This window comes from Rhinopithecus bieti, unplaced genomic scaffold, assembly GCF_001698545.2.
Source record: "Rhinopithecus bieti isolate Rb0 unplaced genomic scaffold, ASM169854v2 scaffold_12189, whole genome shotgun sequence".
Lineage (NCBI taxonomy): Eukaryota > Metazoa > Chordata > Mammalia > Primates > Cercopithecidae > Rhinopithecus > Rhinopithecus bieti.
Window position 1 is genome coordinate 72,804 of NW_016807086.1, and position 14,079 is coordinate 86,882.

The window sequence follows — 14,079 nt, forward strand, 5'->3', positions numbered from 1 at the left end:
AAAAAAAAAAAAAAAAAAAAAAAAAAAAAAAAAAAAAACAGGTCTCTGTAAGGCAAGCCCAAGACTATTATTCCTTTCCCATATTATTGCTAGAAATTTGTAGATTATTTCATCAAGCCCAAAAGATTACAATATATATGATGGTTTTCTATTTGTATGTATTTTCAAACAAATGTAGTAAAAGCTTTAAAACTTTTCTTTGGCCACGATTAAAGTTAGAGAGGATAGTTAAAACATCTTAAGTAAACATAAAGAACTTCCTGGCACCATAAATTGTATCAAGAAGCAATGGAAATATAAAAGAAAGTTTAAGGATTAAAAACCAGCAGAATTTCGCTAAGGATTATGGTGCCAGTAAATCATCTTCTAAGAAAAAAAGGATCAAAGCTTTATTATAAGATGAGACACTTCAGACTGGGCTGGACAAAGCACCGAGAGGGTTTTCTGTAAAAGCAATCCTACCTTGAGAGGATGGATGGATGGCAGAACAAATGCACTTGTTGGACTTCATCATCCAGGTGCAATTCACTCGAATAAACTCAGCAGGAAAAGGAAAAGATAGAACAGGCCTGTGCCTGGGATTGAGCTAATTGCTCCACACTCGTCTTTGCAGCACAAAACAGTCATTCTAGGCTGTCATTATCTCTTCTTTGTAGTGTCTCGGGGATCATTTGATTAAATAAAAGCACATGCACCCTGTGCTGAAAATAGAAGAAAGAGCTGATTCCCCACATGGCTTATTGTAAACACATAAGCAATGTCTTTCACTCCCTGTTTCAGTGTCTGGGTCTCATTTGGAAGGATTAGGTTGTACACAGGTAATAAAATCCAGGATAACAAAAGCCAAGGATTATTTGTACATATCAGGGAAGGGGATTGGTTTAACTGTGTTCCCTTAGTCTCATATTAAGTCTAAACAGATTGTTTTATTTTGATCTATTTTAAATCAAGATCTAGAAAAATAAAATATCTCATTGTTAGTGATCCATCTTTTCAAGGAATAGAATTACTAAACCTTTTAACTAGAACTGGAATATAGAAATGCTCCCAATTTAGATGCTAGATTCTATGACTTCACCACCTTACTAGCAGACATTAAACTATAATTTGTTAAAAAGTGAATAACATATGCTGGGGTTATTACCACCCACCTACTCTTACTTCCTCTAATCCCTCGATTAGCCTTTGTTGATAATCTATAACCAAGGATACATTTCACCTAAGTGACAGTCAAAGTATTTTGAAAACTTCTGTACCAATTAATTTCTTTTGTTGTACCATGAATTTCTTAGTCTCTGTCAAAAAAAGGGAAATATAGGTGGGTGGCGGTGGAAATCATGGATTAGGTCTCAGCAACTCTAGATTCAAATCTCAGCCTTGCCAATCTCTAGTCATTTGGCTTTGAGTGGGGTACTTACCTTCTCTATACCTCACTTTATTTACCTTAAAATAAGATTCCTGTCATGAAAAACACTGGAGTGTGAAAACAGCAGCATGTAATTGCTGCACAACAAATGTTCCTTTCTTTCTGTGTGATTTAATCCACCTTTCCGACTGCCCTAATCCAGTCTTCTCTGTCGATGTTATTAAGGCTGACGACTCTAATCTCATCATAATACTGTTGTTAAGAAACTTTCTTTAACTGCTCCAGAAGACCTGTAATATAAACTTTCAGTCCCACCATGATAACTTCCCCCGAGGAGTTCCTGTTCAGCTGTATCTGTCTTAATCCTTCCCTTGCTACTCTTGGTCTTGGTAGTGAAGGGATCTTTGGGTTACTTTTTCATAGCAAAGGCAGGAAAGGGAGGTGTCATGTGGAACAAAATTTCCCTATTAGTTTAGAGATACTTCTTTAATCATTACAAAAGATTTACATGTGGGATGCAGGGTTAATATGATCTTATTTATTGCCTATTCACATCACATTTATTTTTCTGAAAGCGTATCACTATTCCGATATTTTGAAGCAGCAGACTTGGAAACAATTATTCTTTTCATGATTTCTCTTGCTATAGTTATTTTCTCTGATACACCTATTAACAAAAACCTGAAATCACTTAATTAGGCTCTATTACTATATAATCTCTGGGCTTCATTTCCTTGACCACTGCAGCATCATTCTACTAAAGAAAATAGTGGCTGGAAATTTAGAGTTGCATTGACATTTATCTTCATGGTGCTATAAGACATTTTCTGACAGTGACTTGAGAGGCAAATACAAATTTTCTCAACTAATGTTTTCTGAAGAGTAATTCAAACTGCTGATCAAAATGAGGGGTTGAGAATGGTACAAACCTTCCCCGTACAGCTCTGATCATTCATTTCCATCCAGACGTGCGGCAGGCCAGCTCTTCCTGTCCTGGGCTTCTGCAAAGCAGAGCTGCAGAGTCCTTATTGCAAAAATGCACAAGTAAGTTCAACCATTCAGTTCATTTATTTTTTTTCTGAGCTTGCATGAGCTGTGATTTCTGAGAGCCAACTTACTGTACTGAAAACCTATTCCTTATACTAACCTATTTTGTACATAGGCAAAGGAATTGTAATCTTAATTTTTTTCAAGGAATAATATAACTAACACTTTCTTTAAATTGCCAGCTCATTTGTTCTAAAATCTTACTAAAGATACCTGTTATGGACTAATTGCTTCATGCTTTGAAATCTGTATTGCTAACTGGTGTCTTGATAATCTTTATTAATTATGAACTTGGATGAATATTCCTTATGAAAGTGGATCCTAAACTTTGGATGGATGAGAATCACATGGGGCACATGCTGAAATACAGACTCGGCTCTACTCCATAAGAACTGAGTCACATCTCAGAGAATCATGCAATTCCAGCAAATTGACTGCTAGAATTTGAGAACAACTACCTTACAAGTTCAAGGATTGTTCTTTCCTTTTAAGGGCTTTGTTTTTGTTCTTTGCTTTGAAGAACTAGGTTGGTTTTTTTCTTTTTAGTCTTCTTGCCTTTTTTCTTGTCCCCCTCAATAAGACTTCTAATTCAACAAGGACCTAGTTGAGAGCATTACCTTAGAAAACTAAGTACCAGCTGCAATATGCAAATTTTATTGAATGATATTTTGGATTTGTTTAATACTCTTTGCCCTTTAGGTGCTCAATAAGTGATTTTGGTGGACTATCAACACTTCAATAAATATGTGTTATTTAGATATATTTATGAGAAAAATAATAAAGGAAGAAAAGAAGCACAACTTTTCATAATTGTTCAGTAGGGTCCTGCTTCTCTTTTTAAATACCCCAGATATCTAGACCAATATGTTTCCTAATCAGAACTAAAAAACGACTTTAAATAGTATAAATAATATTAATGTTAATTTTTACAATTGTATTAATAGTTATTAGAACATAGAGAAGCCAGTGTGCATGCTCCACATAACTTTCAAAGCAAGGATTCTCACACTTGAGTGTGTATCAGAATCACCTGGCAGGCTGGTTAAACCAGAATGCCTGGCTCCACTCCCAGAGCTTCTGATGCTGTTAGTCTGGATGGGGTCAGAGGATTCTAGTTTCAAAAAGTTCCCAGGTGACATCAATGCCACTGGTCTGTGGACCACATATTTGAGAGATTTACTGTACAAAGGAAGGAAACTTTTTAAACAGAGCAGCAAGTGACTCAGAAGATACCTTGGAGAGCATCAGAATTCCATAGTTTGCAAAGTTTCTTTTTGCTGTGGTATTCTGCCCATCCTCACGCCTTCAATGAGCTCCCCAGAACTTTGATTTTAAAAATAAGTAAGAGTAATAAATGACTATCTTGAGCAAGCTAAATCTTCATTGTTGATGGAGTGTACTTCTTTCTCTGTAGGCCCCTGAACACACAACCTCCCTCCACCCGTAGGTACACACAGAAAAGGGTTGTTAGTACACTTAGGGCCCTGAAGTACAGTCTTGACAAATCAAAGATAAGAAAATTGAGTCCCAGAGAGAGAGAAACATGCCCAAGTTATATAGCCAGAAATTGCTAGGAAGATGTGAGTGAACATTTATGTTCCATGCTTATCTCTTCTGCTTTTGATAGCCTATGTTTATATCTTTTACCTTTACCTGTGATTTTATTTCAAGTCTCACTTCTTCACGCATAGACTAAATATTTAACAGTTTCATGACTATGCAGTTGCTCAATAAAATCTACAGTTGAATTATGGAGTTTCTTTGTAGAGAAGTACCATTTTGAACAAAAATTATTGAAGAAGAAAATATCACTTAAAATAGATGATTAGAATATCTTTGAAACTTTTTTATTTCTTCTTCTTAGCCTTATGCACAGGTCCCCATAATTACCATACCCATTAGCCCTGTTTTTATGAAGAAATGTTCTCCTTCTTCCTCCCACTTAGCTCCCCAAGTTGTTTTGGAAATGTTCTTCTGGGTTATAGAACAGCATTTCACAGCAACTAATGGCAGTAGGTAAAGTCTCTATTATGTTCATTTTATTTCTGTGAAAGCATAAAGGACCCCATGGAAAATGGAATCTTTTCTCCTCCTGTGAGCTTTACATGAGAATATGAACTTGACTTACAGAGTGAAAATGGCTTTTCTCCCCCTCACTCTGTAAGTCAATTTCATGTTCTCATGTTAAAAAATAATAATACGGTGAAACCCTGTCTCTACTAAAAAATACAAAAAACTAGCCGGGCGAGGTGGCGGGCGCCTGTAGTCCCAGCTACTCGGGAGGCTGAGACAGGAGAATGGTGTAAACCCAGGAGGCAGAGCTTGCAGTGAGCTGAGATCCGGCCACTGCACTCCAGCTTGGGCAACAGAGCGAGACTCCGTCTCAAAAAAATAAAATAAAATAATAATAATAATAATAAATAAATAAATAAAAACCAGAAAACAAAATGAAAGGAGGAGCAAGCAAGGAAAGCACTATTTTAGACATGGGACTATTAAAGAAACTTACTTCGCCTTGCTAATTGAAGACACTGTGTAACCTAGCTTGTACCCAACTACTATTTGACTGCTTCCAGAAAGCACATAGAAAAATGGCATTAAGTATATTCTTCAACAAGCTGAAATATTATAAATATAAACACGTGGTCATATAATAGAAAAGTAAAAGGTAGTTTCGTAAATTAGCCATGTGCTCGCCACTTAACTGGAGAGTATCCTTTGGAAACATTTTGTTTAAATCATGATTACCTTTTAACCTATGAGAGAATCTCCAACCTAAACACTTGTATTGGGGAAGCTCAGGAATAAAGATGAGAAATATTGGGGTTCTAGTCACATATCTACCATTTATGAGCACAACCACTCTGAGTTCCATCAGTAAAATGGGGCTAAGAAGCCTTGCCTTCTGACCTCATGGGGTTTTCGTGGGAACCAAACGTTGTAATGTAGACATGTACACTTTTAAATTCTACAGCTCTGTATTAGTTGGCAGCTATTAACTCCTTGATCTTTTCTAAAATAATTACTTCTTCTTGCTTGCTACAACATTTGTTTTCTTTGGTTCTTTCTTTGCTACTCATATTCCTTAAAAAAGTTTCCAATCCAAAGTTTAAAACCCGATTCCCTAGAGTTTGCTGTTAGAGGCAGTCTCAACAGCAGCAGAAGTGGTCAAACCAAGCAGTCATACACCAAAATCTACGGCTGGATTATATAATAATAAGTTGCATGAAATCTTAGAACTAAAACAAAGACCTTAGCCATAACTGGGTGCAACAAATTCTAAACAATTACTTTCATCTGAGAAATCCTCTGTTCAACAAAATCTAATGTGGAAATTCAATATATAGAACAGACGGGAGCAGTGGGGCTCCAGCTGAAGGGGACATGGAGTTCTGCAGAACTTGCAGGTGCTCCATGAATTCTCCTTTACACTTCAGAACACATTTAAATGCTGCTTTTGAAGCTCACAGGGATGAAGAGTGTGTAGACAAAGGTCTGTATTGATATTCATAGGGCAGAGCCACCAGGCAAGGTTCAAAATGTGCTGTGTTCAAAAAGGCAGGAAAATATGCAATGTGATTGTCAAAGATTTTCATTGAAATGTTCAAGTATTAGAAGTATTATCTTTTGGAGAATGTAGTTTTCATTTTCCTAATAGAAGCACTGTGAAATGACGATAAAAATATCGATGGCGTTGCTCTGGTATGGAAAAAGGTAGGAAGTCAAAGTGGGAGGGAGAGTTATACAAAATAGACTGTAACTTTGTAACATTAACGTATACAGGATTAGGTAGAAAGTAGTGCTAATCCATAATTTAGAAGTATACTTTGAGGTTGAGAGGAATGTCGAATTTCTTCATGAAATGACTATAAGTAGAAAAAACATGTTTGATAATATGAAATAAACCATTTTTATAGTACTGCTTGATGTTGAATCCAGATTGAAAATGTTTTCACATTTAGTTACTTTCTATGGCTTGTTTTATGTCCTTTTTAGTTTAAAGAGATTATATGGCCATTTTTAGTAGACTTGCCAATTTTAATAAAAGTCTAAGCCAGGTGTGGTGGCTCATGCCTGTAATCCCAGCACTTTGGGAGTCTGAGGCAGGAGGATCACTTGGAGCTAGGAGTTCAAAGCTGCAGTGAGCTATGATCACGCCACTGCACTCCAGCCTGGTCAAGCAAGCAAGACCCTTTCTCTAAAAACAAAACCAAACAAATGAAATGAAAATAAAAAATAAAAATTAGCTGGGTGCAGTGGTGCATGCCTGAGGCTGCTACTTGGGAGGCTGAGATAGGAGGATCACTTGAGCCAGAGAGTTTGAGGTTATAGTCAGCTATGACCACACCCCTGCACTCCAGCCAGACTGACAGAGCAAGACTGTTTCTAAACAAACAAACAAAAAGAATATTAAAAGTCATTAAAGAAAATGTTCAGATACTAAAATGTAAAATAAATCCAGAAACATACTTGCCAATATAAATCATATGTGTAACTTTAAACATTTTAAATATTTGTGATGAAACTTTTAGTATAAGCAAGACATCTTAGATGGGCGTATTGATTTTGTTTTCTATTTTGTGGTAACTTAAATTGTCCTTTAGTAATCTGACGCTCAATAATCTCCAAATGTGGCAAGAAAGAAGTTTTTAAACTACCTGAATAGAACTTGCAACTAATCTTACAATTAAAAACCACCCCTAAAATATGTTTATAACATAAATAAAGAGATCTTCAAAACCATAAATAGTTTAAAAATTAAATACCACAGTATGAATGAGGCCTTTGATATTTCTAACATTTATTGTATATATATTTTGGTATAAGCCTATTTGGCACACATGCAAATATTTTCTGATATTCTTGAAGTATCTACATCATGTAATCTTAAGAATTGAAAAGCTAGGCTGTATTTTGAACACTCAACTCTTTTACATTACAAATTTATCATGAGATGATAATTTCATAATTTATTAATTTTATAATTAACAAACAATAATTCATAATTATTTTAGTTTAAAAAAATTATAATTATCTATCCTTTATTTTTTGAAGAATCATAACAGGAGAAAAGGTAATGCCAAAATGAGGTATTTGGGTTTAAAACACAATAACCTAACTCAATTTCATTTGCCAAAAGTTTCAGACCCAAAGTTTACGCCTATCAGACCTACACAGAAAATCACATCTTTGGAGAGGAATAGTCAGCATCACCTTGATTGAAGGGAGAGACCTCAAGGCCATGGATTCCAATGGGTTGAGCGACCCCTACGTGAAGTTCCGGCTTGGGCATCAGAAGTACAAGAGCAAGGTAACCATATCTCTATTGTGTTCCTGTCAATATTTGGAAGGCGTTGGTTGGTTAATAGCCCTGGTTTAGGAGATGAAACCACTAGATAATTTTTTAAATGCTTAACAAACTTTTTTTTTAACAACCTATCAGAAAACAAGACCAATAATTGTATAGCATTGACCTCACGTAAACTACTTGTCTATGTCCCAATTTCTTCATCTACAACATAGGAATAATAGTTGGAACTATCTCCTGGCATAGCTCTGATTATGTTTATTTATTGTTATTAAAACAATAACAGCCACCCAGAAAACACAAAGTTCATGCCTGGCACATAAAGTACTCAGAGTGTGGCTTTTTTTTTTTTTTTTTTTAATGGAATCTCGCTCTGTCACCAGACTGGAGTGTGGAGTGCAGTGGCACGATCTTGGCTCACTGCGACTTCCGCCTACTGGGTTCAAGCAATTCTTCTGTCTTAGCCTCCCGAGTAGCTGGGACTGCAGGTGTGCACCACCACGCCCAGCTAATTTTTGTATTCTTAGTAGAGACGGCATTTCACTATGTTGCCCAGGATGGTCTCAATCTCCTGACCTCGTGATCCACCTGCCTCGGCCTCCCAAGATTGTAGCTTTTAACATTATTACAACTAGTGCTAATATCAGTATTACAAATAGCATTATTTTACATGCCATAAAAATCTTCATACGTTACTCTTAGACACTTTATCCAACCTGAATTGTACCAATGCAAATAGCAAATTTTAAAATTTATTAGAACAAATTGCTTTGTCTCTCCATATCTTAGTTTTCCCATCTGTAAAAATGAGAGTTAAAATAATGCCTACCTAACAGAGTTACTGAGATTAAATGAATATATGTTAGTTATGCATTTAAAGGGCTTAGAATACTTCCTTGTCCATAATGACTCAGCAAATGAAAATAGCAGAAGAGGAAGAGTAACAACAGTAGTAAGAAATATATCATATAGTATCGATTATATTAGTAGTAATAATATATTAAAAAATAATTTTAGTGATATAAGTAATAATGAATAAGGGTCTAGTATTCATAGCTATATTTTTGGCACATGTCTTATATTTTAGTTCATTCTCACACGTCTATAAAGAACTACCTGAGACTGGGTAACTTATGAAGAAAAGAGGTTTAACTGACTCACAGTTCTGCAAGCTGTACAGGAAGCATGGCTGGGAGGCCTCAGGAAACTTACAATCATGGCAGAAGGCAAAGTGGAATCAAGCATGTCTTTCTATGGCAGAGCGAGAGAGAGTGAAAAGGGAAGCGCCACACACTTTTAAACAACCAGATGTTGTGAGAATGCATTCACTATCGTGAGAACAGCAAGGGGGAATCCAGCCCCATGATTCAGTCATCTCCCACTAGGCCCCTCCTCCAACATGTGGGGATTGCAATACAACATGAGATTTTGGTTGATACACAGAACCAAACCATATTGTCTTATCTCTGTTGTAATGAACTATGTCCTCTTTATTGGTCAGTTTTTACAGCTGTTATTCATAGACAGCTTAGGACAACTGATCATATCCATCTTGTATTAAAGATCACATTCCATTCCGATGGGCATTTATTCACCTTAGTGTCATAATTTCTATAGATTTTTGATAAACAGTCTGCTTAGGTCCCTTCCAGCCCAGGAAGTTTTCACTAGTACTTACGGTAGTTTAGAAATATCACAGAGCCCATCATTAGCAGGCAGTGAGTACTGCTAGCAGACTGGCTGGAGTGCCCACATGGAAAGGGAAGGCATTATATCTGACCTGAAGGAAATCATATAGGGAAGGCAGTCCTAAAAGAGAAAAATGGAAATTTAGTCTGTTTAAGGCCAGATAAGTAAAGACAGACCACACCCCAAAATACCATAGGAGTTCATCTGAGCCTGATTGTAAGACATTTAAATTATCATAGCCTTCATTCAGTGCCATTTTTTTTTCTGCCATGGGGCTTAATAACATATATTAAAGTAGCTACTGATTCCAAAGATAGATACCTATGACCACTTCTGTCTTGTCCTTTCTTAGTTAGCACCATTTCCGTGTTCTACTAGGCTTCAAACATTACTTATTTTTATAGTTCTGCTCTTTAGGTATGAAATATGAAACCCAGCAATGGACATGTGTCTCTCTTTGCTCTTTCTTTCCTTGATCTATTGCTGATTAATTTCAGATTATGAACTTTAAAAATTGTGATTCATTTGCATTACCTTTGCATATAACATACTTCATTGCTTTCAAACTTTACATCTGAAGATTTGTCTGCCATACATTAAAAAGAGAAAAGGCCACTGCATGCCTTCCTGCTAAAAAGAAAGAACAAGGAGGCCGGGCGCGGTGGCTCAAGCCTGTAATCCCAGCACTTTGGGAGGCCGAGACGGGCGGATCACGAGGTCAGGAGATCGAGACCATCCTGGCTAACACGGTGAAACCCCGTCTCTACTAAAAAATACAAAAAACCAGCCGGGCGACGAGGCAGGCGCCTGTAGTCCCAGCTACTCGGGAGGCTGAGGCAGGAGAATGGCGTCAACCCGGGAGGCGGAGCTTGGATTGATCTGAGAGCCGGCTACTGCACTCCAGCCTGGGCGGCCGAGCATGACTCCGTCTCAAAAAAAAAAAAAAAAAAAAAAAAGAAAAAGGAAACAAATATGACTGTTGTTTAACCCAGTGGTAAATGGAATTTTAAAATTCCATTTCTATCAATATAGGTTACTTTGTTCATTGACTCTACTGTACAAAATGACTTATCCGAATACTTGAAGTTACAGAATTACATTTCAGATATTTTTCTTGTATATGCAACACAAAGAGTATATCCACATATATGTATGCATACATACATATATGTATACATACATATATACTCATATATATTCATTTATTATTTCACAAACATTTTTGGCATATGGTTTTGGGGGAAGAGTCCTGAAGCTTTTTTTTTCTGAGACAGAGGCTCGCTCTGTCGCCAAGCTGGAGTGCAGTGGCACAATCTCGGCTCACTGCAACCTCCACCTCCCAGGTTCAAGCAATTCTCCTGCCTCAGCCTCCCCAGTAGCTGGGACTACAGGCAAGCGCCATCATGCCCAGCTAATTTTTGTACTTTTAGTAGAGACGGGGTTGCACCATGTTGGCCAGAATGGTCTCGATCTCTTGACCTTGTGATCCGCCCACCTTGGCCTCACAAAGTGCTGGGATTATAGGCATGAGTCACCTCACCTGACCGAGTTCTGAAGCTTTAATCAAAGACTTTGAGTTAGTGTCTAAATGCTAAAACATACTGACCTTAGGTGTGTCACTTAAACTCTAGGTCTCAACTTATCCATCTATAACATGAGATACTACATCAGTGCTATAAGTCTAAGATAAAAATTTGACCACCCAAAAGCTACTTGCTTTTTTCTCCTGCTCTCACAGAAATTAATTGTGTGTTTTTCATGTACTCAAGTCAGGATTCCAATGTGTGTGGCAAGTAAGAAAAAAAAAAACTCTGAAAATCCTCATCCTCCTTTATTATGAGATGACGACGATGAGTTATATTTTAATGTATTAACTATGATTATGTAAAATATTGCTAGTATCTGAGTGAGCTATTTCTTTCATAGATTATTACCTCTTATGCATAGTTTATATATCTTATCTGCTACTTAAGATAATCAAAGGATATCTTTTGATTTTCAGTACACATCCATTAAGGTCAATTCAGGTACTACTCAGTAAAGATGCTGGAGATCGAATGAGTCATCTCCATTATTTCTGTAATCTTTTTTTCAAATAGCACACAGCATGCTTTTCTAGATACTATAGTACCAAAAGTTTGATTTAGTGTCTCAGGTTGAAGTTTTTTTTTAAAACCTGCTACCAATATGACAATAATGATTTTTTTTCCAGATTATGCCAAAAACGTTGAATCCTCAGTGGAGGGAACAATTTGATTTTCACCTTTATGAAGAAAGAGGAGGAATCATTGATATCACTGCATGGGACAAAGATGCTGGGAAAAGGGATGATTTTATTGGCAGGTTTGTGCAATTTGTAACTTTTGGTTCATCCCTAGAGCATTTTTATTAAAAGAATATTTGCTGTAAGCCTGTTATTGTAAATGATCTTTACTGTTTTGAAGAAAGGGACTTTACCATGGTAAGGCAATGCTTGGATGAACTGAAAATAGATTCAAAATTGACCAGTAGGTGGCGGTTTTGACCAGTTGATGGACACAGGCTATCTGAATTTTGATATCCATTAATTTTCTCCAGACGTCAAAGTTATGGGAGTTGAAAAAGAGGAATTTCATCTGATGTAAGATACATAAAGGAACAAAGAGCATATTCATAGTCTGTAAAGTGATCTAAGATAATATTTATTTTCATAAAACATACTATCACCATAAAATACATTATTTTCTACAGCGCCCTACAAAGTAGACAATACTTGTAATCTCCTTGGAGTTCATAAATCCATAGAGTTCCCAAGTTTTAGTGTAGGAAGCATGTAAGTGAGGCAGATCCATGTTAATCTGATAACACAGTAAAGAAAGGAGTATTTTGAGGCTTACATGACATTTTTCCACAAAGTCAGGGTTATTTTGAGTGACCACTTGAATCATATGAATTGTTTTCTTATTTTAAAGCCTATGTTTATATTTCTTAATAGTTATATATGTGTCTTTGTAGCAAAACACATTGAAACATGCCAATATTGAAATAAAGTGTAGTGTACCGAAAAATTTGTTAATTTTTTAAATTAAAAAAAATTCTTTCCTCATTGTAGCTTACATGAAACTCCAAGTCTTTAAGCATACAGCCTGAAGAAAATGTATACATCCTAAGAGTAAAATAAATTATACTCTGGAAAAGTAAGAACAAGAATCCAATCCAACATATTTATCTCTTGATTTTTTTATGATGCAGTTATATATATATCATCGTCTTCATAGGATTATATAGTGAGCAGTCAAAAATGAGCTTCAGGCAGCCTTTACTATTTTACTTGTAAAGTGAACCTGGAAAACACCACCATAATCTAATACTACATTAAATTTCAAGCCTTTTTAAAGCACAGGCCTTTATTGCACATGTTTTTCCCTTAATTAAAACACTATTTTCAGAGTTTTCTTAAAGTTTTATCTTGTTCTCTTTGGGATATACCACATCTGTTAATACATTAAATGCATTTCATTATAATTATATATCTAAGATTCTGTCTCCCTCAATAAGCCATGAGCTCTTTCGAGAAGGTACTATGTAGCTATTCCTCGAATGATGAGTTCATTTTCTTTGGTTATAATAATATTAGTTATATTTGGTGACCACAAGATAATCAGAATGATGGGCATGTGTAACTTGCTACCTCCACCTTGTTTCTTTGTATTCAAACTTTCTTATCTTGGTAAAATGATGAAGATTATGCTGCAAATATGCTGTCTTCCTGTATTTCTAGGTATATATTACATTCCTTCATATCCCTTCTTCTCTCTTTTTTTTTTTTTTTTTGTATGATGACAGATGTTCTTTTATATATTTTTTCCTTTGGTAAGAATTTTCCAATTTAAAAACTGAAAATTTCTAAGGCCAATTGGGACTGATCATTTTCTTTTCCTCTCTTAATAACATTATGAGTTCTTCAAGGGCAGACATGGTTGACAGAGAGGTGGACCTATCTCACTTCACCTTGTTCCTAAAGATTTTTCATATTTTGGCTAATTTTTGAGAAAACAGTGACAAATTTCTGGATGGAAGATCAGAAGGATTGTTCCAGATACCTGTGGAAGCTTGAAAAAGAGAAGTCTATTTTCGGTCATATACCAAACTTAATTGCCTATGAAAGCAATTTAAGCCCAAAAGGTTAGAGTGAAATGAGCACAGGTGTAGACAAGACAGCTCTGGAATAATGGTTTATACTGGTTTACACAATGAAAGGAATCAGTGTTGAATTTTGAGATACTGAAAGATGGACAATAGAAACATGTTGCACACTCCTAAATTAGCAAGGTTGCCTTTTGCAGAAATAACTGTGATGCATCATCATTTCAAATATTTTTGATATCCAGATAGCACTGAAAACTCTAGGTCTCTAAATTGATGCTTGTTAAGCCGCTGAAAAGCAACATATTATTATACCTAAGTATCAGGCAACTGTGTTTATTTATTTGAAACTTGCATGGAAACAGTGGAGATAATACAGATTATAATAGAATTACTTAATTCCTAGAATAGTTTCAAAGAATTGACTTACTTTCCAATTAAATTTGAGTACTCCGGGTAAAGTAACAGTCATACAACTGTCATCATAATCTTCTGTCCTCTTTTGCAAGCTCTCACTGCAACATTCTGTGTCTGTGTTAATTTT

General features: G+C 35.9%; 1 protein-coding gene across 1 annotated transcript in view; it reads left to right on the forward strand.

The window, feature by feature from the left end:
• The window catches only part of LOC108534654 (multiple C2 and transmembrane domain-containing protein 1-like), a gene marked incomplete at its 5' end in the record, with an annotated part of 262,224 nt that overhangs the window by 41,862 nt on the left and 206,283 nt on the right, over positions 1–14,079 (forward strand). Inside the window, 3 exon segments of the mRNA XM_017880123.1 lie at positions 2,333–2,410; positions 7,554–7,724; positions 11,623–11,753. Coding sequence (XP_017735612.1) covers positions 2,333–2,410; positions 7,554–7,724; positions 11,623–11,753 — 380 coding nt within the window.